General features: G+C 40.8%; 1 protein-coding gene across 1 annotated transcript; it reads left to right on the forward strand.

Moving 5' to 3' along the window:
• The first annotated feature begins 6,807 nt into the window (after window positions 1-6,807).
• On the forward strand, window positions 6,808-17,606 carry slc34a1a (solute carrier family 34 member 1a). Its single transcript, XM_042061176.1, has 13 exons — window positions 6,808-6,845; window positions 8,116-8,197; window positions 8,520-8,687; window positions 9,639-9,791; window positions 10,485-10,628; window positions 12,313-12,424; window positions 13,109-13,304; window positions 13,735-13,839; window positions 14,188-14,308; window positions 14,827-14,994; window positions 15,177-15,293; window positions 16,098-16,222; window positions 16,526-17,606. Exons 2-13 carry the CDS (start codon window positions 8,137-8,139, stop codon window positions 17,096-17,098), a joined length of 2,043 nt encoding a protein of 680 aa, XP_041917110.1. The 5' UTR covers window positions 6,808-6,845; window positions 8,116-8,136; the 3' UTR covers window positions 17,099-17,606.
• Window positions 17,607-25,633: the final 8,027 nt, after the last annotated feature.

A 25,633-nucleotide genomic window follows, 5' to 3' on the forward strand; every position in this document is an offset into this window, starting at 1 on the left:
TAAAAGATTGAGCTTGGTCTGATGAAAGCCAGACTAGCCATGGACCTCAGTTAAACAATGCAAGGGAACATGAATCAGCCTATATTTGCACTAACAATAACGGACAAAAGCTCTTCAACTTTGGCCCGTTAAAATGTGTATGAACAGTCTAGCGACGCATTTCATCAAGGCCCATTTGGACATGTCAGTTATTTGCACCACTGGTTAGATGTAAAACAGCATTTCGTTTCAGACTAGGCTACTGTTACTTAATTTGTGCATTAACAATAACGTTTCAGACTACTGTTACTTAATTTGTGCATTGACAATAAAGTATTACATGAACTAAAGATGACTAAAATCTTATGTAGAAGAAGAAACATTCACAAAAAATCCATCCATCCAAAAATGACCTTTGTTTTTGATAGCTGTTGAAAACGGCATGGAACTGACAGAGATGTTTTTGTTTATAAATACATAAAAAAAAAAAAAAAAAATAACATTATGCTGATACCTTTTGCTTTTCCCAAATACAATGTAGCCTACAGGTGTAAGTGACCTTTCATCAATCCAGTTGCAATGGATGAACTGTGATGAACTGCCCTACTTGTGATTGTTTAGAGATTTTAAAGGTTTTATAACAATGCTACATCTTCTTTGGCTATTCTACAATCTATTCACCTTTTCAGCACCAGTAGGCTACTTTCTGTGCAGCCGCACACACACACTCAGGCATGCCAAACAAGCATACACAAAAGTTTCAAGAGTGGGGGATGGAGTAAAATATGGAGACAAATTGACGTGTGATTTATTTTCGCGGAACGGATGTACAGGACTGAGCGGCGGTCATATTTTGTACCGCTATGCGGTACATCTAGTTATATTATCTATCTATCAATCAGTCTGTCTGTCTGTCTGTCTGTCTGTCAAGCCTAACTGAGACCACACAGATGCCATGCTTTAATTGTGGCCAAAGGTGCATCTGCTAAATGTTTACTTTAAGGGGGTGAATATTTACGCAATTGCTTATTTTGCATTATATGTTTGTAATTAATTAACTTTGTAGTATTACTTTGTAGAAATCTGCTTTCACTTTGACATTGAAGAGGGGATTTTTGTTAAGTATTGTAAAAAATGGCAAATTAATTTGATCAAGATTCCATTTATAAAAGTAGCAAAAGTGGAAATATCAAAGGGGGGTGAAATGTTGAATATGTTTTATAGGTGCTGTAGTTGGTGAAAAAATACTTGTATATTAGAGCACTCTAACAATTGAATGGTAAAAAAATGCATGATGTTGACTGAGGTGTTTGTTTCTTTCTGACTTTAGGAAGGCCCAGAGGAGTCTGAGACCCCGTCCTCGTCCACTGAGGAGTTTAAGTGACGGGAGCATGATGGCTATAGCGGAAAGCACACTCATATCTCCTACTTCTCCCTGTCCAAACATGCTCAAAACACACACAACACATAACGTATTAGGTAGTTTTTGCAAAGAAAGATTTCTACGATGATAGAGGGCTGTTGGAATCTTGAAAGTATGATAAAAAAAATCCCCTTCCACAGCACACCTGCATATTCATGTGTTGCCATACTATGCTGAGAGGCACATGCCAGCTGAATGTCCATTCATAATAAAGTAGTTATGCTGAGATTGATGCCTCTTTTCTTTTTCAACATTTTATTTTTTAAAAAGATCTCAATCTTTCAACAGCCTTTTTAGTGTCTGATTGAACAGATAATTATGTGACTAATGTTTAATACAAGTAATACTGTAATACTTTTATCTTTAACCATTAGCTACAATGCAGAGTAGTGAAGTAAGATGAGAGACATGAAAACTATGGATATAATGTTATGCCTTTTGTTTTTTCTCTGTAGAAATGTGCCGTCAGGATGTAACCATTACTTCCAGAACAATATTTACATTGTGGCTTACTGAACTGCAACCATATTGACTCATGTAATGAATCTCAGATGCATGTTTAATGAGAGTGCCCTTACAGATTCCTGATCTATATCACCTGCCTTGTCATTTTCCTCTCCCTTTTGTATTTGGATCTTTTCTAAACATCATTCTTTCTTTCTTACTTCCTTTCTTGCTTCCTTCCTTCCTCCTTCCCTGTCTTTCTGTCTCTCTCCTCTTCTAAGTCTGCCTCTCTCTGTGTCTCTCCATTTCTCCCCCTAGTCTGCAAGACCTCCATCAACCCAGACCTGGATCACACACACACACACACACACACACACACACACATCCTGTTGTACATGTATACCATGCAGACAGTGGAATTTGGCAGCTCATTTAGCATGAAAATTAAACTCTTTATCGGTTATTTGAGACGCAGGCGACGCTGGCTTAATCCACGACTTAGCACGCATGCTGTACTGTATGTCCACACATGCACTGCAGTGTTTGTTTGTCTTTGGAAGCAGCCGTGGCAACGGAACAGAGGCCAGAGCAAACAGCTGGAGAGCCTTGTCTGCATTATCACAGACTTAAAAGGGATTTTGGGCACTCTCCAGCCTCCACTGACGGCCTGCCATGGCTACTGCTGCTGTGGCCACGGGCATTTTTCTGTGTGTGTGTGTGTGTGTGTGTGTGTGTGTGTGTGTGTGTGTGTGTCTGCGTGCGCGTGTGCATGAAGACTATCAATGCAGAAGACTATCAAATATTATTCATTGCAATGCTGGAAGAATGTGTTCCAGGACTGAAATAGCATAAAACAGCAAACAGCCCCCTTCACACAACAAGGACAGAGGTGTCTTTTGGTAACACTTTACTTGACGGGTGAGTTCATAACACATTCATAGCAGCTGTCATAAACTGCACATAAAGCATTCATGACTATTTCATGAGACATGACTCAATATTCATACCAAACCTTTCATGAATGTGGAAGACAGAATGACGACAACTTGTCAAAATAAAAGTCCAACAATCGCAAAGCAGCATTGCTGTTTTTGTTCCAAACCTCTTACTGTTCACATCACTTCTGAGTCAATGGGCTAAATATTTCATTAATATCTTAATACTTAATACTTACTTATCTTAGTCTGTTAACTACTCATTGCCGTCATCGTGAAGTGCTGTCTCGCGGTTATGGAAATACCATGCACTATGCCGTTTAGGCTAAATAGCTAGAAAAATATATGTATCCAATGATATAATTTTTCTATACAAAATGTTATTTCACTCTGTTTTACGTGGTTAAGGCCACTGCACATCCAAATAACTGCCCTTCATGACCCACAGGCCGTCACTCTCCAGGATAACATGGCAAAACTCATTTTTCTAAAACTGCTTTTCCATGTCTCACCTGCAATACGTATAGGAGGCTAGAAACACAGGTATAGCCTAAGCATATATACTATTTTGATCCCGTGAGAGAATATGTGTGCATGCACTTTATTTATGCACTTTGTGTGCATATGTGTGCATGTAGGCTACTAGCCTACATGGGGTGGTCGGGAGGACAGCTTCATTCGTCCCTCCATAGACATTCAGCAATAGGCTGTTTTGCATCCATTACAAACAAGCAACGTGAAAGTCTAGGATTGGGGAGAGCGCCTATGCCTCTAGTGCATAAGCATGAAGTTGAACCTTTAGATGAAAAACAAGACTTTAATAATAGGCCTACAATAAATAAATAAACCGCTATGACGTTTAGGCTACTTTTGACCATCGCATTTATCGCCTGTAACTCTGTGATAAGGACCTAACAGCAAAGTATTTGGCTGTAGCCTGGCGGGCCATCCTATATCATTGAAATGTATAGTCTGGCATCAAACCATTCATCTCGCTTAATCCAAGGGGCGGGCAGAGAATTGTCTTTCAAACTGCCTAGGCATGCAATAGGCCAGCGCTACGACCATATCCGTATCCGGTCGGCAAAACGGCAAATACATCCTTCTTCGAAAGGAATGACTTAAGTGCATTGTGTTGCTCAACTTTCAAAGAAAAGCACAAGTCCAACTTCTCCAAAGTTGACGCCAACGCCGATTCAAACAACCGCTCTTCGTTCGCCATAGCCACCTTCCTTGTTGTTCACCGTCGCAGGACTGTCGTTATCCTGTTAAGCCCGCCTTAAGACTTTCTAACAAAATAGAGCGCTGTAATTGGATGAGGTCCACGGCGTCAGCCAATAGAAATCCCTATGGTTTGATACTAGACGTACAGGCTGAGCAAATTAATTTGCCGCCGCTAGGGTGCGTCTAGATTTCTAGGCTAATTTGGCTGAGCAACGTAGGTTAATTTGTTCTATGTTTTGTCCACATGATATAGGCCTATGTCTAATCATTATTGCACTCGAACACTCTGAATCATTGTTGCACTTGTTGCATTGTTTCATTCGTCCTCCCTTTCAATCGTCTCGAGCGGTCGTTCTCTCTCCAAACTAACTTCTAACTAACTCCAAACTAACTTCTCAAAATGTTGAGTTTAATGTCGACACGTCGAGATTAAAGTAGACATGATATTTCAACTTTATTCTCGAAATGTTGAGTTTAATGTCGACGTGGCGACATTAAAGTCGAAACGTCGAGATTAAAGTCGATATTACATTTCAACTTTATTCTCGAAATGTCGAGTTTAATGTTGACATGGTGACTTTAAAAGTCGACATGTCGAGTTTAATCTCGTCATGGCAAAAATATTTTTTCCTTCATGTGTGGCCCTAATACTCCGTCGTAGGAGTGGCCCATTGACTGAGATGTGACGTGATCAGCTAAGAGGTTTGGAACAAAAACGGCAATTCTGCTTTGCGATTGTTGGACTTTTATTTTGACAAGTTGTTGTTGTTCTGTCTTCAGGTTCCACATTCATGAAAGGCATGTTTGTTTCACCCAAGCCTTTGAAGATCTCCATATGGATAAAACTTAGGCTACAACCAGGTAAGGAGTTTAGCACGTATCCAGAAATATTTTTGATAAGAAATGATTTATAGGCATAGGTTAGGCCTACAGTAAGTCTGTAGGCTATGGGATGGATAGCCCATCTGAATGTTTTTGGATGCCGCCTGTGATTTATTATTTTTGGGCATAGCTACGGTATAGGCTAAATCAAGGGGAAATAATGAGTACGTCTATTCTAAAGTCCACAAAAATAGACTTGATAGGCTCGCCAAACACTGCCGGAACTTTAAGAACGAACGATATTTTGCGTTCCGAACCGGTTCAGGACCGATATGTTGGTGGCGGAACGCATGCAAGAACGAAAACGTTAAACATAGGCCTACCTGAACCGTTCGGAACGGAATGTTTGAAAAATAATTTCGTTTTCAAGCCCTGATGTGCAGGGGAAGAAGGTGAGGTGTGTGTGTGTGTGTGTGTGTGTGTGTGTGTGTTTGTGTCTGTCTGTGTGTCTGTGCATGTATGCATGTGTGTGTGTGTGTGTGTGTGTGTGTCTGTGTCTGTGTGTCTGTGCATGTATGCATGTGAGTTTGTGTGTGTGTGTGTGAGAGAGAGAGAGAGAAACTGAGAGAGAGGTGTGTGTGTAAGTGTGTGCAGAGGTCAGGGTTTGTCTAGGGTGAGCTGGTACACTGTGGCCTGGGTGAGAAGGGTGCTGATGATGCTGAAGACTCAGCAACTATTAACAGCTGACCTCCCTCACCCCAGTGACTCAGCAGCAGAGCGCGACTAATATCAATCATTACTGGACCAACTCATATCACACCTGTGCATCATGTGCAAGCACACACACACACACACACACACACACACACACACACACACACACACACACAAATACACAGGTGCGTACTGTATACACTCACACAAACAGAGACACATCAAAAGATGCAAACAGCAATGGAGTTCATCATCACTGAGATTAATAGGACAGGAACTGTCATCTCCCTATGAATGTAGATTAAATATTTGCTTCATTTGTACTCATACAGTATAATACCCAGTAGTGGTCTCTATGCTCCCACAACACTAATAAAGCAGGTATGATGTCAGAAGGCTAGCCTATATCTCCCTATTCTAAACTTTTCTTGGATTTTTTTTCAATTGAGTGGAAAAAGAAAAAAAAAGAAAGAAAGAACACACACACACACACACACACACACACACACACACACATACACACACAAACACACAAGCACACACACTGTCTTACCTCATTAGTGTCATAGTCCCATATAAACCATAAGGGGGGTGTAAATAGTAAATTCTCACATATTTGCTCAGTGATGTTTTGGGACCATCTTGCAGAACACATTACTTATTAACCACCAGTGGCGAACTGTGGTTGAGCACAGGCAAAAGAAATAGAGTGGTTGGACAGAAATATGAATAATTCTGCTTCCTCCTGTCCCATGTGGGATGTTGTTATGACCACAGGATTTTATTAGAGTTTGTTTTGAGGCTGGGTCAAAGCTAACATTCTGGAGGAAGAATAGTCTTAACATTCACCAGAGACAGAAACAGCACAGACAGAACAGACAGAAACTGGTTGTGGTGCTACACCATAAGTCCACTAGGGGTCACATTACTACTGCTATGCAACAGCAGGAGGCATATGAATGTAAAAATGAAATAAATACTGTCCAAATTCAGCATTTTATCCTTAAGAATGAACTATTGCTTTTTACTATTGCTTTTTAAAAGTCTAATCTAAATTTTTACCTTCAGATTTCCCTCTATGCGTCACCAATTAGGTATTAAGTATTATCAGTCACCTTGTTGTTAATTAACAGTGAGAGTGTCCTAATGGTGAATGGTGAAGGTTATTTAATGAGGACACTTATTTTTCAGACTTTAAACTCTGTTAGGTAGCACACTATAAAACAACAGACCTTGATGCATTATGTTTAACACACAGCTGAAAACTTAAAGTCCATCAGAGCACACCATTCTATGTGGACAAGGTGAGATGAGATAATTTTTACTTAGAGACTGTGTACTGTGTACATGAGGTAATTTTTACTTAAAGACTGTAATTCTCTAGGATCGTTAATGATGAGTCGATCGATGAGTGCCATGCACTTTCTTTTGCAACATAAACGTTCAGTCTAGTTGACGTGTACGTTGACATTTAGTAACTAAAAGTGTTTAGTTGTGTTAAGCCCGTTAAGGTCATGCAATACCGTAAGTGTATCTTGAAAAGTACTCCCACTCCATGGACTTGCATCCTATCAATATGAGGCTGTTACAAGCTTAGAAACAGGGAGAGAGAGAGAGAGAGAGAGAGAGAGAGAGAGAGAAAGGGTGTACAATGAAGGTTTATTTACTTATTATATTCTGCTCTGCTTGCCCTTACAGTTAGCAACAGACTCTCTGGCCGATGTTAGGGTGTCAGTTTATTTATTTATTTTCTTAAAAGAAAAGAAAAGAAAAAGAAAAAAATATATTTATCCTGATGTCCTTGCTGACCACTGAATATGAGGTGACTGTATAACCGGTCGTAATATTACGTTTTGATTTAAAAAGCCACAGAATGTATTGAATGGAAATGTTTGTGAAGGGCCTAAGGGAATTCTTTCAGAATTACAGTAATTGTGACAACCTTCATTCTGTGAGGAAGAAACTGGCGTTGACAGAGGCTCATCATCATCCTTCAGCTGTAACTATTCTGTCGTCCAGGGTTATTTTCCGTGAAGGTTTCATTAGCCAGCCTTCTCCTCTCAGGGTTAGCTAAGTAAAATGTCAGCTTTGGCGTAGAAAAATGCATTTACTTGTTGGAACAAGATGCATTTGAATGCAACTTTAATGGCTGTTGCAAATGAGGCAGATTTAGAAGTCAAGCCGTGTGTCCAGATGTCACATGGCATTGTTCTTGTCTGCCTTGCAATCCATTATCTTGACAAGATTTTATTTACTGATGAAACTTTGAAGAGCAGAAATAAACGTGAACAGTGGGTAATTGCTCTGCTGACAGCTTTGTTGACAATTTGCTAATAGCATCACTCACGCTAATTTGTAATTAAATAAGACCCTTCCTGACATCTTTTCCTAACCTTTTTTTGAACAATTCTTCATAGGTGGGTGGCTGCCAACAATACCAAGTTTTCCTTTTAAAATGAACAGTCAATTGTGCTACATAACCCTGCAAAACCCAACTGTATCTAAACCAACCATGCAATTAATTGGTCTACATGTATGTAGTATGATTACACTGAGGACAAATGTCCCTTGCAGCCTTTTACTCACAGAGACAGCATGTCATCCCGCCCAATTAGAATCACAACAGCCACTGGAGAGCCGCCAATCAGTCACAAGGGTAAGGAAGTTCACCAGTATTAAAAAAAGAATACTTAACCCTTTGTATTCCAGGGCTCCCCAAGATGCATGGCAATATATATATGGAATATATAGGAAGTCATACTGTATGCATATTCTTTCCTAATCGTAATGGCAATATCTGAATTGGTGGTTTAAGTTTCCTTTACTTACTTGGGTTTTAAATCGTATTCACTTGCTACAAATGCCAGCATAATCCAATAAACCAAAAATGACTTTAGCAAATTGTTTTCTATTTTCATATTTTATTTACGTAACGTAAAATTGCTGGTGTGCTCAGTGATTTACAAACCTGTTTGTAGAGGACCACTGGTCAGATATGAAGAGCAGACCTGCAGATGCTGAGGAAAAGGTGATAGGTCCCCCTCTGGACCTTATCAGGAACTGTGAACAAGTCTACAAACCTTCAAACACCAGTTCCGTAGACCTCAAAGAGAAGAAGGATCTGTCAAAGCAGAATGACAGCCCAGGTGAGACTTCTTCTGAATAACATACTCCTTAAATATCTTTAAAAAAGACCTGAAAACATACCTGTATAAGAGAACCTATAGTTAACTCATCTTATCTTACTTTTTTGGATACATTTGACTGTTGCCATTAGAGCTGCAGCCATCTAGAAGCAGATGGGTTCCCCCTATTAAGTCAGGTTCTGCTCAAGATTTCTTCATGAAATATGGGAGTTTTTCCTTGCCACAATTGCCATATAGGGGGTTAAGGGTTAAGGCTGCCAGTTTTCCGGTCATTGTGTTCTTAAATGTCTGTAAGTCATATAATCACAGCACATACTAAGGCACACTGCTTAGAGTCCACATCAATGGGGCCTAAGCATTTGTTAGCCTAAGCATTTGTTAGCAAAGCCTATATGTACTGCTAAGTATTTCTGATATGTTGCTGATTGGATCATAAACGGCGACAGCAACGAAGAGGAATGACTGATTCTTCTCTATTATTGTGTTACATGTTCTTATCTATATTTCTGAAATGTTGCTGATTGGATCATAAACAGCCACAGCAACGAAGAGGAATGACTGATAATGACTAACTCTTCTCTATTATTGTGTTACATGCTGCAAATGTAAAGCACTTTGAGCTGCATTATGCGTATGAAAGGTGCTATACAAATAAAGCTGATTATTATTATTATTATTATTATTATTAACGTTGAAGGTGATTTTTGCAATAGCCTTTAAAAAAAATGTCTAATGAATTTTGTTGTTGGGGCTGTTTTAAGACTTACTTGCTACAAGCATCACATTCAGACTGAATCTTCACTCAAAATGTAACATGTTCACAAATGGAATGCAGATAGACAGGAGAGGCTACAGCTGCATACAAAGGGAGTGGCATCTTCACTCAGTTCAGCTGATCATGTGTTGTTTTTCATCATCATGCCGGCCTTGTGCTCTGTGATTACACTCCAGGGGTGTCCTCATCAGAGTCCAGTGGAGACAGACCAGAGCGGTCCGCGCTGTCGGCTTTCCTGGTCCTCCTGAAGATCCCGCAGCTCCTCGTCCTCCTTTTCCTGTTCGTCTGCTCACTGGACGTCCTCAGCTCAGCGTTCCAGCTAGCCGGGGGTAATTACGCATCAAGTACACCTCTCCATGGGATAAAACATGTGTTCAGGCCTGTACCCTGATTACAACTGAGCATGGAAGCCATCTCCATTACTGGGCGCTGTCATGTAGCTCATTTAGTCATGGAGGGCTCTGGAAGGTGTTTTCTTCTTTTTGTCCAAAGAAAAAAAGAGCTCAATTTGGAGCTCAGTCTTAATCCTGCGAGAACTAAGAGCAATAATGATGAAGAGCAGCTCTAATGTTGTAATCATGGACTCAATGCAATCATGTAATCGCACATGGGTGCGTGTTCCGCGTTTCTTGGTGTTTTAAGCCCCCAATGTTGTCTTCAAGGCAGCGGTACCTGGAAGGCGCTAGGGTTAGGTATGGGTTAAGGTTAGAGTTAAGGTTAGGGTTAGGATTAGGTGCCATGTTGTAAATTTTTATGTTTGAACATGTTGTAAGTTTCTATTTGTCATTTGTTTATTGTCAGTAAATGTCATAATTAAACAGGTGGTGTATTATTCGCATTGTGCAAATGTTTGTTAAAAGTAGGCGTTTTAGTTTTGAATAGTTTTGAATTTATGTAATAAGTTATATGTTTTAGAATTAGGCCAAGGGCTTTTCATAGTCTTCCAGATGTGTATTGTATACATGTATACTTAGTAAGACAGTAAACAGCACACTGTGTCACTTGTCTGTTCATGTGAAAAGGTAAGGTGGCGGGGGACATCTTCCAGGACAACGCCATCCTCTCCAACCCTGTGGCAGGTCTGGTGGTGGGGATCCTGGTGACGGTTCTTGTCCAGAGCTCCAGCACTTCCACCTCCATCGTTGTGAGCTTGGTGTCGTCCGGACGTGAGTGAACTTACAGTACAAAACCTACACCAGGTCTTATCACTTGGGTTGAGATTGGAGATTGCCGAAAATCTCAGTCATTGCTCTCCTGATAATTTCTGTCAAAACTCTCCCAACTCCAACCCAAGCCCTCTGGTGTGCTGGAGTTTGACCAGTGAGTGCTATTGATTAATACAAGTTATTTTGTTATAACAAAGTATATAAAGGGAAAAAGCTATGTTGGAGCTTCCTGGAACCAAACTTGTTTCTAGTTCCCGATCTACAAAAGTGGACCAAAAGTTTTTAAAGAGATAAGGAGTAGAGTAGATACTGATAGAGTTTCTTATCTTAATCCTGGGTTCCTAAAAAAGCACCTGTATGTACTGTAGGTTCATAGTCTAGACAGGCTAAGACTCGCTGGTGTCATGAGCAGGTCCAGCACTCAGGGGTGCTGCTGGGGGGATGGGGGTGGGGGGGTTAGGACGATTCCTAGGGCCCAGCACTGACAGGGGGCCCCCAGAGATAATTCTATATACTGTATTAGGGGCCCCGGAATTATTGTCTGTCATAGGGCCCACGTTTTCTAGCAGCGCCCCTGGGTTCAGCACTTACTTCCTCTTCTAAGGCTGGGGCTAATTACTATTCACATCAGTGTTACGCTGCAGCCACAGGGTGTGATAGCAATTACATCTAATCGCTAAAGTAAACGCCAAGTCCAGCAGTGGGTGGCTTAGCATCTCCCGAAACCTGCTCCCATTTCATTCTGTGGCTCCCTGAATGAAAGCCTTTTTCAGTCATCAAGCCACTTACAGCGAGAATGATTCATTTCCTTTGAACCGTACGGAAGATATTGTAAGCACTGCATTCTTCATTTTATCACAGTTCCAGCAGCAAATTAAGGGATGTTGATCAAGCAGATGCTACAGATCATCATTTATTAGATTCAGATGTACTAGACAAGAGTGTATCATCATGCTGTCTATCACAGACTATTTAAGTATGGCTCTTCAAGTGGAAAATTAGCTGTCATATCAGCAAAATATATGTAATTTAATATGGCATGTTTGTGTAATTGAATTTTCCCTGTGTGTGTGTGTGTGTGTGTGTGTGTGTGTGTGTGTGTGTGTGTGTGTCCACATGCTCTTTGTACTTCTAGTGCCTGTCTGACACCTCATATGTTTGAGCTTCATAACATAATCTTTATGCTTTCACTAACATGGCTACACTCCTGACGTTGTTGTGAGGATAGGTGAGAGGTATTTATTTTGAAATAAGCTGTGCATTTGAAAGAAAAAAACATCTATGACCAAGAACATTACCTATTGACCACTGGTACTGTACTCACAGGGATGGTATTGGGTTATAACTGCAGGTTGCCATTTTTATAACTGGTAACATGGACATACACAGACTGGTTATACGAGTTATATTGGAGCCTTCAACCAGTTAAAAGAAAGATATTTAACTGGGAAAGCCCTGGTTGGCTGCAGTGGTCCGCCATTCATGTTAGCCATCTTTAGAATTCTTTTTCATGTTAGCCATCCTTAGAATTATTTTATTTTTCATGTGTACTGCCAGTTCAACTTCTATAGTATTTATGCCCTGTCCTTTCTGCTTTGATCAATTTCTTAAAATTTGTAATTGTGTGTGTGTGTGTGTGTGTGTGTGCGTGTGTGCATGTGTGCGTGCGTGTGTGTTAATGTAGTGCTTGAGGTGAGTGCAGCTGTTCCTATCATCATGGGCACTAATGTTGGAACATCTGTCACCAACACCATAGTGGCTCTGATGCAGGCTGGTGAGAGAAATGAATTTAAGAGGTGAGATTGTGTGTTTTCACAAACTGTATAACAAGTTAAAAATTACACTAGAGGACAATATAATATAGGATGATAATTGTATTAAAAGTACTCTCTATTCATAATCCTTCATGATTACAATTAAAAATATGTTATTAACCAATATACATGGTGGACATGTTTTTTTCCTATGCCTCAAAAATGATTAGACTGATGGTCGGTGGCAAAACATTAATGTTATTCACCTAATGTCATTTCTGAAGTGTTTTTATTTTATTTATAGATCTGTGTCTGTGACAGCTTTCTGATGTTTTCACTTTTGCACATTAGTTTAGCAGCTCCCTTGATCTTGACTGATGCAGTGAGTGAAGGACGAGATCTGATAAAGCTCTGATAAAAACACAGATGGTCTTGTGATCTTTGGGCCCATGAATCTAAAGTTTAACAGATATGAGTGTCGCCAGCCAGAGATACAAAGACAAGTCCTTGCATACCTCCCTTGACCTGCTGCATTTATACACCAATGATTAGAACTGAAAAAGTCAAGCCTAATCAAAGACTGTGTGAGCTTCTTTGATTGGTTGAAGAGAGGAATAATCAGACAAACTTGAGAAAGGGTATAGCTTTTTGGTGCCTTTCAACACACTTAAAGTGTTGAAATTAGTTATTTTGAATACCAGAGGGTTTGTTTGTATTTTTTAACAGGGCTTTTGCTGGAGCCACCATACACGACTGCTTTAACTGGCTGTCTGTTCTGGTTCTGTTGCCCCTGGAGGTGGCAACAGGGCTGCTGAGTACCCTGGCCAAGCTCACTGTACGCAGCCTCCACGTCCAGAGTGGAGAAGAAGCTCCTGAGCTGCTCAAAGTCATCACCGAGCCTGTTACTAAACTCATCATTCAGGTGAGTCATCTTTGAGTCTGTTACTAAACTCATCATTCAGGTGAGTCAGTCATTACTGAGCCTGTTACTAAACACATCATTCAGGTGAGAGATACCACAGAGCATGTCAATAAACTCATTTTTCAGGTAATCAATTTTATCATTCAACAGAGTACTTATCCACCTAACTTAGAATTAAGCACATACATCATGTTAATGATCACTAAGTGCAATGTTAAAATCATCATTGAATTTAACATTGCACTTAGTTAAGTTATTAGAGCCTACTATAGACTTGAGTCATCACTGACGCTGTTAGCTAAACTCATCAGTCAGGTTAGTCATCACCTGTAGCCTACTCCTACGCTCCTCATGGTCTCTCCTAACCCTTTATAGGAGAGTTGTAGTGTATACATTTGAGCTAAACTGGCTACATTTTGTTCTGTTACAGCTGGATAAATCTGTCGTCACAGGCATTGCCATGGGAGACCAGAGTATGAGAAACAGGAGTCTTGTGAAAGTTTGGTGCAAGACAGCCAGCGCTGTCACCACTGTGGTAATGACCTGTTGCTAAATGTACCCCATTGTAGACCACAGCAAACCTTTTCAACTAAACAAGGATTCCTGACTATGCTACATTACTTTGAAAGAATGTTCAATCTTAGGAATTTCATCATGCTTTTACTGATAGATATAAAAAATAATTTATATGTAAATGTTTCCATTGGAATGCAAACACATATGCTGAGGCTATTTTTTCACTAGCTATTCAACAGTGGAGATGTAATGATTGCCTTTGTCTGCCTAGAAGGAAGAACAGTATTGATATGATAATGTTTCACTAGCTGCCATTCAGACATCTTTCCTCTCATTCCCATATTTGTCTCCGTCTTGCTCTCCGTAGAGCTCCTCAAACGTCACCGTAGTCACCGCCAGCAACTGCTCATCTGCTATTGGTTGTTTACAAGAAAGCAATGTCACCTTGACCACAGATAATCTGACCTCCATTGTCAACATTGAGAAATGTGAGTTCCTGTCAGAGAGGAATAACCTAATGAATAACCTTGGTGTATGAATGTAGTGTGGCATATAGACCCTTTCAACAAGGTAAACAAAAACAATGCTTGAACATTCTATTTGGGCCCCAATCTACTTCCTCTGCATTAAGATAACATATGGAATGTTAAAAAGGAAGTCTTGTGGGGCCAACTATGATGCTGCTTTAGAATAGAATAATAATTCTAAAGATGGCTGCTTTAGAATAGAATAATAATTCTAAAGATGGCTGTTCTATGGACCCTCTTGAAAGGGTCCATAGAACAGCTCATATTGTTTACTAGGCAGAATCACTCTCTTTTAGTTGAAAGTACTTTCTGTTGGTCAAAACAAGTCTTCTCATGCTTTCCCCCCTGAATGCTTTTATGCTCTGTACATGTTTTCAGTTTGCCAGGCATGTGAAACATAATACCTTTTGCTGGGGATGCTGATGGGAATCAGTGCAGACAGAGAGACACTTACTCACTTACTCCCCTCCTCCCCCCAGGCAAGCACGCGTTTGTGGACACTCAGCTGTCGGACCTGGCCGTAGGGCTGATCCTGCTGGCCGGCTCCTTAACCGTGCTCTGCACCTGCCTGCTGCTGCTTGTTAAGATTCTCAACTCGCTACTCCAGGGTCAAGTGGCAAAGGTCATCCAGGTCATCATCAACACAGGTATGAGCCCATGCATGTCAGGAAGTGCATAGCAGGAAGTGAGCATCAGAATATGAAATGGGAGTTTGAAATGTTCTTCTAATGAAGAAGACATACCAGATTTAGTTTCCTGTCATATATCTGAAACCTTCAAATGAACATGATTGCAGTCAAATTGAATGTGCTTTATCTCTCTTTGGCAGACCCACCTTACCCTTTCGGCTGGTTGACTGGCTACCTGGCCATGTTTGTTGGGGCAGGCATGACATTTATTGTCCAGAGCAGTTCTGTGTTCACCTCTGCGATGACCCCACTAATAGGTCTGTTCAGTGTCCCCACAGGTCGCCCCTTAGAATTCATTAATCCAGCCAGTTGCTGACTCACCAAAACAGCTTTCATGAAACCAATTACAAGAACTATTACAGACTGCTGTCTTCTTTGCTATTATTGTTTATCAACACTAATTAATCAACACTCATTAAAGTGCTTTTTGAGTATAGAGAATGTCTTTCAGGGCTTTTGAAGAGTCATGAAACAAATGGGTTTGAAAAAATGTATCTTCATAGTCACTAATGAATTTGCTCATGTTGTTCACTTGGCTCTTCTGGTTAAACGTTTATCAGCAGGTGAGCCTGGGTGTTCAAACGAACATTAACATCAAACGGCAGCCAGCGTAAATGCGTAAATGCTGTCATTTTTTTACAGTCTGTGCAAATGGATGTAAATTATTGACTGAGCGTTTAGAATCCGCTTATTATGCAAATGTGTGTTTTCAGGCATGACTCACTGCCAGCATTCTGCTGAGCTCTTAAAATAGGGATGTCAGGGTGCAGATCTGTGGATCTACCACAGCGTGTCTTTTCTCTCCCAAAGCACAGCGCTAAAACTAATGTTGCAGAAACAATAAATATCAAAAACAATAAAAATCATGTATTTGTCCTTATTAATTTTGACTGATTTGCAACCAGGGCATGCAGTCAGTCTCGCTTTGTAAAGTTTAATGACGTACAGTACTTCATAAGTTTGAAACTTTCCCGAAAATCATATGCATTATAATAAATCGTGGCCACGAAAAGATGAATGGTCCCAGCCCACTCTTAGAGATTAACTCGCTGTTCTCTCAGGTATTGGAGTAATAAGTTTGGAGCGCGCCTATCCTCTCACGCTGGGCTCCAATATTGGCACGACCACTACAGCCATCCTCGCCGCCATGGCCAGCCCAGGGGATAAGCTGCCTGCTGCGTGCCAGGTATGGGGCACTGGGGCAAAGACATATCCCAGTAGTATGGTTGTTGTTGTGAGGTGATATGCTGCACTAATGTCTGATGATGCAGAGAGCTGCTTGTTGCGGCTTATTGGATGAAGATTGCAATTAATGGGGAGCAATTTAGGAACAAATGAGAGCAATTAATGAGGAATGAAGAAATGCTGTTTATTATATTTACACTCACAAATGTATTCCCCACTATTTAGCTTCCACTTTTATAAGAAATGTGCCAATAATAATTAGCAGACGGGTAAGACGACATCGTCTCTATGGTATCTCCTGCAGATCGCACTGTGCCACCTGTTCTTCAACGTTTTCGGGATCCTGCTGTGGTACCCAGTGCCTCAGACGCGACTGCCCATCCGCATGGCGTCCATGCTGGGCGAGAGGACGGCCAAGTACCGCTGGTTCGCTGTTCTTTACCTGGTGCTGTTCTTCCTGCTGCTGCCCTCGCTGGTCTTCGGCCTGTCCCTGGCGGGCTGGCGGGTGATGGTGGGCGTGGGGGCGCCCTTCCTCGGGGTCATGCTCTTCATCGGCCTGGTCAACCTGCTCCAGGCCCGCAGCCCCGGTCACCTGCCCGCGGTCCTGCAGAACTGGGACTTCCTGCCCCGTTGGATGCACTCGCTCAAGCCCCTGGACCGCGCCATCACCAAGGCGACCGTGTGCTGCAGCCCCGCTAGGGCAGACTTGGAGGCGGTCGTCACGGTGACGTCAGAGCCTAAAACACCAGCGGAACAGCACAGGAGCTCACCGGTGGCCTACGACAACCCTGCACTCTCATACTTGGAAGAGGTGCCCTCTTACCCGCGTGTGTTTAAACTACGAGGCCTGGAGAGATGCAATAGCACCCCTCTGTAGAGATGACCCCACACGCTGACTCAGAGCAGGCAAGCAGGAGGCCTCACCAGTGGCACTGAAGATTGCTTTATTTTTCTGCTAGAATAGGAATTTAATGATCAGGGAACACAAATGTACTGTGGATGCTTTTATAGAATCTGTGTCTGGGGACCCACTGGCTTTGCTGAGTGGTGCTCTGATGAGTTTGTTTGTTATAAAAAAGGCAATGTGGATAATGCTGTTTCAACTGTTTAGTTAACATAGGCATTGCACTTTGTTATACTGTCAGTGTTATACTGTAAGCAAACTGCACTAAAATATTTTCTTATAAAGGCAATTTTGTATTTTTATAGTTTGCCAGAACATTCCTGAAAATGCAATTTATTTGATAAGTATCACCATGAGATAATTGTGCTTGAAAGTAATTATTTTACTATGTTTTCCAATTATATGTCTTATGCTGTTTGAAGACTCCATATACAGTATTGCTTCCCAGAGTCATCCATCGTGATGTGTTTCTATCACACAAAAGAACACAATGGGTAACACTTTATTTTAATGTGTCGCTGTTACAGTGTACCTACCTAATTAGGTACAGTGGTACAACCTGTGTAACAACATGTACTATCAGGCAGGGCTGTAGTCAAGACCACCTTTGTCGAGTCCAAGACAAGTCCAAGACCAGGACTAGTCGAGACCAAGTCAAGACCGAGTCCAAAGAGGTTTGAGTCCAAGACAAGACCGAGTCCAAAAAGGTTCGAGTCCGAGTCAAGACCGAGTCCAGGATAGGAAAAAAAGTCTTGTGCATGACAGTATCAAGACAATCATTTTGGGTTATTATTATTATTATCTAAAAGCAAAAACAGTGTGAACACACCCAGGATTTGTAAGTGTAGCCATTCCCCTTCTCCAATATTATTATAGGGCTGTCAAACGATTCAAAATATATATTTTGAAATGAATTAATCTCGATTAACCGCAATTAAAAAGTTCCTAAAGACTAAAGCTTCAACATAAATCACAAAATTAATGAGTAACCACAAAGGTAAAAGTAAAACACTTTTATATTATTTAAATGATAATACTGACACAGTAATTGTGTTTTAAAGTATTCATTTCTTAAGAAATACTACACATATGATGCTGTTTAACTCATTTGTAAATGGTGCACTGTTACTTTAAGCCCATTGTGGCCACGTTCTCATAATGATCTTTTTTTTACCAGCTCCATTGAAATATAGCCTATAGCTAGTCCACAAGCTCTAATATTGTTTGTACCACATGTATTGTACAATATTAACAATGATAAGCATGATATTAAGTTGGTATAAACAATTTTCATTCCTTTGGAAATAGAAGCATGTAATGCCATGATGCTAGCTAGACATTTTCTGTTTGCAATTAAAAGTGAATGATGAGCCTGAGCCAGTCACCTAGCTATCTGAATGGAATGTGTTTCAATCGGCATAATATGCGCTTCATGTAAACAAATTATTGAAGACTTCAAGACTCACCAGTTCCATTACACAAAGGCAAAGACAACTCTTCATATTTTTGTCCATTTTTCAAATCACAGTGAGTGCAGCCTACATACATGTTTATAACTGGTCAGTAGTGGAAATCGGATAAATCCGCAATCTCCTCTAACCTCGTCTTTGTTGCCTTCCTTTTATAAGTTTCTTATATTAAAAAGGAGATGTCAATTATCATCAACAACGACAAGCCAGCTGGAGCCTGCCAATCGTTTTCTCTCCTTCTCGTGTGCGTTCAGACGCGCTCTTAATTAAATGGAGTAGCATACGTTCAAGTTGGATCTTAATGGAGAGGAGCCGAAAAGTATCATCTTTATGTAACTGTTGCAGTTGGTGCATTTTGACATTGTAAACGTTATCTAACAAGAGTGAAAAGCAGTTTGCAGTAAAGCTACTATTTGGCTAATGTTGGTTCCTCTTTATCTTCAGCTAACTCCACAGACAGTAAAATAAACTCTCAGGCTTGCGGTTTTAGGTTTTGCGGCTTCCGTTACGTGACATCAGCCCCCCACAAAGGTAAACACTATTGAGTTAATATTTTGTAACGCATTATGTATTTCAAAATGAATCGCGGCGATTAACACGTTAATTTTGATGGCCCTAAAGACACCTGGACTCGGTCGAGACCAAAAGCCATATTTGGCAAGACCAGTGGCCGAGACCGAGACAAGACCAAGTCCAAATACTAGCGAGTCCGAGACAAGTCCGAGACCATAGAAAAACGGTCTCGAGTCCGGACTCGAGTACTACAGCCCTGCTATCAGGTACTATCATTGTACTTGCATTATGTATTTGTGGGTACCTACATATAGTTGTTACATTGTAATACTGAGAGCTTTTACAAAACTTTGCCAATTTGTCTAAATTTTCATCAGAGGCAAAGAGCTGACCTGAGACCTGCTGGATGGGGTAAATCTGGTCATGATAGATTTGATATACAAATCATTCTTAGCTCCAGTCAAGGCCTCATTGTCTTCAGTGTACATGTAACAGCTGTGCTGCTACAACCTTGTTACTCTTTGATACAGTGGAATAAACCTATTAAGTGTACCAGTTAATTACTTACATGTACATATGACATGTATGTTATGTCTTCGATGTCTTGGAACAGGTCTACTAATTCACATGTACTGTGTGGTGTAACAGCAGACATGTTTCAACACATCAATTACAGGATGCATGACATCACTGACAGGATGTATATAATATGTATGTACTTAACTGGTAATGTAAGTACTTAACTGGTACACTTTTATACTGGTTTATTCCACTGTATCAAAATAGTAATAAATGTGTACCAACACAGTTGATACATGTACTACAGTATGTAGGGTAATGGCAGACATGTTCCAAGACACCAATGACACAACATACATGTAATATGTAATTGTAAGTACTTAACTGGTACACTTCATTTTAATGGCTTTGTGACACTGTATCAAAGAGCAATAACCAACACAGTTGATATTAGACTATGTAGTGAATTAGTAGACCTGTTCCAAGACATCGAAGACACAACACAACATACATGTCATATGTACATGTAAGTAATTAACTGGTACACTTAATAGGTTTATTCCACTGTATCAAAGAGTAACAAGGTTGTAGCAGCACAGGTTGGAGCTAAGAATGGTTTGTATATCTATCATGACCAGATTTACCCCATCCAGCAGGTCTCAGGTCAGCTCTTTGCCTCTGATGAAAATTTAGACAAATTGGCAAAGTTTTGTAAAAGCATTCAGTATTACAATGTAACAACTATATGTAGGTACCCACAAATACATAATGCAAGTACAATGATAGTACCTGATAGTACATGTTGTTACACAGGTTGTACCACTGTACCTAATTAGGTAGGTACACTGTAACAGCGACACATTAAAATAAAGTGTTACCACACAATGTAATAATGAAAGAATCAAAAGCTAAAGTAGTAAAAATTTGACCGCAAGAGCTAATGATTTTACAAATACCCACAGAGACCTAAAGGGCACAGACAATAGAAGCGTGTAAAGATCAACAAATGTTTAAAGTCGCACAAATGCTCAAAAGCTTTGTCCCCCTTTGCCAGCCAGGATTTAATTGATCTCAACTCAACCCTAATGTTTCTGTCAGTGTCAACTTGTCTGTAATAACCACTGACACATAATAACCACTGACTTGTGGTAGCAAATCCCCTAGGCTAATGGTTTTGAGTCATAGGCTACTGCCTCTGCTTCAACTAATTTTTTAAACATGTGTGATAATGCATCGCAAAGTGCTTTGTTCATACAGTAATTGTCAAATGAGGCCTTGAGCCTGGTACCTCACTTTGACAGGGATGATCAATGTCTTTTTTTCCAAAATGTTCTTTGAATTTCTTCTTTTTGACCGTAAATACTGCCGTGGCTATGTGACTGGATACAAAAAAAATCACTGTCTTTGTGAATTGTAATTTGCACCTTCTAGTCCAGCCTCTTTCTCTCTCATTACCACAGACACACACACACACACACACACACACACACACACACACAGAGAAAGAACATTGTTTCAAGAAAGAAAACCTTTGATTAAAAAATTTAATTATATTTCTAATCCATACTCTCTAAATGTTTCATGTTTGCAGTATAATAAATGGCTTAAGTATGTTTGGAATTAAATTAATGCCACCAAGATCCACCAGCATTCTTATGGCAATCTTCACATAATAAATCTCTGTAATATTCTACATGATGAAACAATACATCTTTCACGAAAAATAATTCAGTGGAAATGCATGGATTCCAGTTTCTTCCAGTAGCAGCAACTGGAATCCATGCATTTCCACGGAATTATTTTTGGAATCTGATCCCTTATCATACCTGTTCATTCTTACTCGTCGCTCGACTTATCGTGACTAAATTCAAGATGGCTGCAAACGCTAAACTTCATGAAGATACTGTCTGTATAAATCGTCTTGTAAGTAAACTACCAGTGCTTTTCTCAATGCTTTTCTCGTTTTAAATGTCAGGGCCCTCGGAAGTCTACCAATGAAGTGTGGAGATGCATTGAGCCTCGTAAATGGTGTAAAACAGTGATTTATTTGCATGGCTAGCCCGATGCCGAAGCACCACCATTGAAAAAGATGTTGGTAGCATCGGCTAACTAGCGCCAGATTTTGGAGTGCAGGGGACAAGCCAAGATGGGCTATGAGACATACGTTCACACTCGGTATCATGTTTCAACACACTTTAGGTCAATATCACACCGGAATTCTCCTTTAAAGGTGCGATTTGTAGGATTGTTACCGAACGTTCTGTAGGCCAAAATCAAAACACTGGTGAACGTTCTCAAGACTACCAGACGCGAGCCTCTTCTGGGTTGCCAGATGTAATGAAGACTTAGCTAACGTTAGTTGACCTGCAGCTGCTTTAACGTTTCTCCAACCATGACCCAGCTACACATTACGGAAACAGTGGAAACAAAAAATACCTCTCTAACCAACGTAACATATTTAGCTGAAGTTAGCGATGCAGATGAAGTTTAGCATAGGCTACCTGTTGTGGAGAAATATGGCCAGTTCTGCGTCAGACTTGATATTCTTCGTTTCACAAAGACGTCACCATCTCAGGAAGCTCCTCCGATGTCCACTTAATTTGTTTCTTGTTTTAATTTAGGAAATTTGCCTGCCTCTTGTAGGCGTTCATGACTACAACTGACAGCTGTTGACAGTTGGCCTTTGCTAATTTGGCAACCCAAATAGGAGGACGCGCTAGCCCATTATTAATACGCTATTCTAGAATGAATCGTTCAAAACATAAACAAAAATTCCAAGAGATTCCGCTCCGTAACTCATTTTTTTTCATTAGTTTTACGGGGTTTTACAGGTTAGAGTAATGTTGTCAAATAAGCCATTACTTCAATTCATCGTGTTTCCTTACTCTCTGACACCATATGGTGATCATTTTTTAAATGGTTACAGTTTATTTTCCATTATTTCCTACATACTGGTCCTTTAACTAGGATGAAGATATTGACTGTGATTATTAGACTGATTTCTCTATAGCTTATCCCTCCTGTGTGCGTTGTTGAGGTATAAGCCTGAGGAAGTGAGTAACCCTACGTGAAAACGTGACAAGCTTGCTGAGGATCGCCATGTTTCAACCACAGGTACTTCAAGCTTTAGTAACAGCCTGAAGAGGTTCTTTGTCGAGTAGTGGATCAATTAACCACAAACACTACACAAAACACCAAAGGTGAACACGTGTCTGATTCCTGTGAGGGACTACATCTAGCCTGTTTCTTGACCCAACCAAATTAGTGGTTCTTCATTGTTTCCCGCTATACTGACCTACAATCTAAATACAACATTACTGATTTCACTCTCACTTTCCATGAAGGGAAGTAAAAAATGCAATATGCCTCAATGCCACGGATGTTACAAGTTTCAAGGAAGTGTGAAACTGCCATAATCACTGCAAGGATATCCACCAGAGTGGTTGCCTGTTAACTGGATGTACAGATGAAGTGCTCACAAATGCTGAACATTTTTGAACAAATAAACATTTTGTATCTATAGAAGAATTCGTACATCTTTTACTTCATCTCATGAGAAATAGGAGCAAAATCGAACATGCTGTGTTTAGATTTTTGTTCAATATATATTCACTTTGGCATTGTGTTGGCCTTCAGCTCTGTGATTACTTGGCCCTTTCCATAACACATGAATTCTGATACATAACTGAAGTAACATTCCAACTGAGAACAAAACAAAAAAGACACCCCTGACAGGTAGACCGTGTTTCAGTCCATAACAACTCTCAGACACAAGGACTCCTCTCCCCCTGAAACTAATTACTTTGCTCCTGGTCCAAACATGCTCCTCAGATGACTCAGATTCTGGTCAATATACTGGCCAATGGTTTCATGCCTGTCAGACCCATAAAAGAGTTAAGATCTCACTCAGACTGACAATGCAGAGAGAAGAAAGTCTGTCAACCTGTATATTTACTTTAAGAGTCGGTGGTAGTGTAGTGTGGGGCGGTGGTAGTGTAGTGGTTAAGGAGCTGGGCTAGCATGCAGTAGCCTGAAAGTTGTCGGTTCAATTCCCGGCTTCAACCGTTGTGCCCTTGAGCAAGGCACTTAACTCCAAGTTGGTCCGGGGACAATGTGATCCCTTGTAATATAGCTGACATATGTAAGTCACTTTGGTCAAGAAGAGTCTGCTAAATGTAATGTAATGTAATGTAAAAGAGTCAAGTGTATGTGTGTATGTGTATGCATGTAAGATTGTGTGCATCTATGTATGTGTAAGTGCATTTGTGTGTATGTACAGCATGTGTGTGAGTGTGCTTGTGTGCATCTATGCATGTGTACAGTATGTGTAAGTGCATTTGTCTGTGTTAGTGTGATTGTGTGCATCTAAGCATGTGCATTTGTGTGTGTGTTAGTGTGATTGTGTGCATCTAAGCATGTGTATGTGTAAGTGCATTTGTGTGTGTGTGTACTGTATGCCTTGTTCCGTCTCATTCTCCATGCCTAGATCTGTCTAGAGTTTCCTGCTGTGGGTGAAGTGGTTGCTGAGCTTTAGCTCCTCTTCTCTCCCTGTGTGCTCACTACTCACCTTTTAAAAAAAGTGTGTAAACAACCATCCCCACTCCAGTCACCTTCCCCACCGTGCTCATAAAAGCCCCCTGTAGCAGCAGAGTGAGGCCCGCTGTGCAGGTAACTCACTGTCTAACACTAACTCAAGTGTTTCTACACGCCAGGGCCAGTGGTTGGAATACAAAACAGGTTGAGATGCCAGTGGTTAATCTCTGAGTATCCAAAGAAACTACACATTGTTTTTTTTGTTTAGAGTTGTAACACTTGATTTTGGGATTCATACACAGAACATATAACCTTGGTTGAGAACAAGATGTTTTAACCAGTGGGAGTTCACCTCTGGTGACGTCATCGAACTAAATCTCCAATCACCCGTCTTAGGGGAATATTTTGCATGCTTTATCCTATATAAGACCGTGTCTGCAATATATTTTTCCTCTTTCCATTCTTCAGTGCCTCAAGCATCTCAAACCTGCAAAGAATTTCCTCGGATCCTGCTCGCGTAGTTCAATCTCAATCGCTGGACAGAAGCCCCCCCTAAGCGTCGCGTCAGTTTACCCTGTCGAAAAATAACTTTTTAAAGGTGGCAAATGCATTCAATTTTACCCCAGCTCACAGCGACCGTCACCAAGGCGTCCTCTCTCCCCAGGGTGCAATGGCAATATTTTGTAATTATACTTATACTTGTCAATGGAAATTAACCAAAACTGGTTCTATTCTGGTTCGGTTTGTATGAAGCACCTCCCACACAATACCTGAGCAGAGCACCACAACGCAGCCTCCTACAGCTCCTCCGGCGACGACGATGGCTCAGCGGCTCCGCACTCGTAGATGCACTGCACCGAGACCAAAGGCTCTGCCTACCCATCTTGCCCCCCACCTAACCTAACTGGTTGAGAGGGAATCGACGGCAACGCTCCAAATCTGCGTCTCAGGGCTCTGCACAAGCTCGTTCCTGCCCTCTTGTGTCAGCACAAATATCCGCCCACTCCTGCTCTGGCACAGACATGTCTTCCCGATCTAAGCATGGCTCTCCTTGCCAGTCATGCCTCCTTTCAACTGAAAGAGAACAGGAGATGTTCAATTCTTTATGTTATTGTAGAGCAAAGTCAGCAAACGCCATAAACAACCCAATGCGCTCGAAACACAGATCACACTTCGCTATGGTATGCCACAGGTTACTTTTAATTACTCACAAGAGAGTCCAGCCAGTTTTAGTCCAGTTGAATTCCAGTTAAAATGCAATAATATGAAAATGTTGATATCCAGTAAACCCGATGTGGTTGGATCAGAGTTGGTTCAGGGATATATATCAGTCAGGGTTAATACATGCCGATTATGTAAACTTCCCTCTCTACATCAACCCTGAGACACATCAGCAGGTATTAATAGCCTGCGGCATTAACCGCCCACCACATAGCAAACAGTGGAGGCAAGACCTGGCTGCCTATGCTGTAAT

The sequence above is a fragment of the Alosa sapidissima genome, chromosome 14 (assembly GCF_018492685.1).
Source record: "Alosa sapidissima isolate fAloSap1 chromosome 14, fAloSap1.pri, whole genome shotgun sequence".
NCBI classification, from domain to species: Eukaryota; Metazoa; Chordata; class Actinopteri; order Clupeiformes; family Clupeidae; genus Alosa; species Alosa sapidissima.

Coding starts and splice junctions, on each gene's coding strand:
- slc34a1a (XM_042061176.1), top strand. CDS start 8,137: ATGTCATCCCGCCCAATTAGAATCACAACAGCCACTGGAGAGCCGCCA. Junction 13,305..13,734: donor TTACTAAACTCATCATTCAG/GTGAGTCATCTT, acceptor GTTCTGTTACAG/CTGGATAAATCTGTCGTCAC. Junction 14,995..15,176: donor CCAGGTCATCATCAACACAG/GTATGAGCCCAT, acceptor TCTCTTTGGCAG/ACCCACCTTACCCTTTCGGC.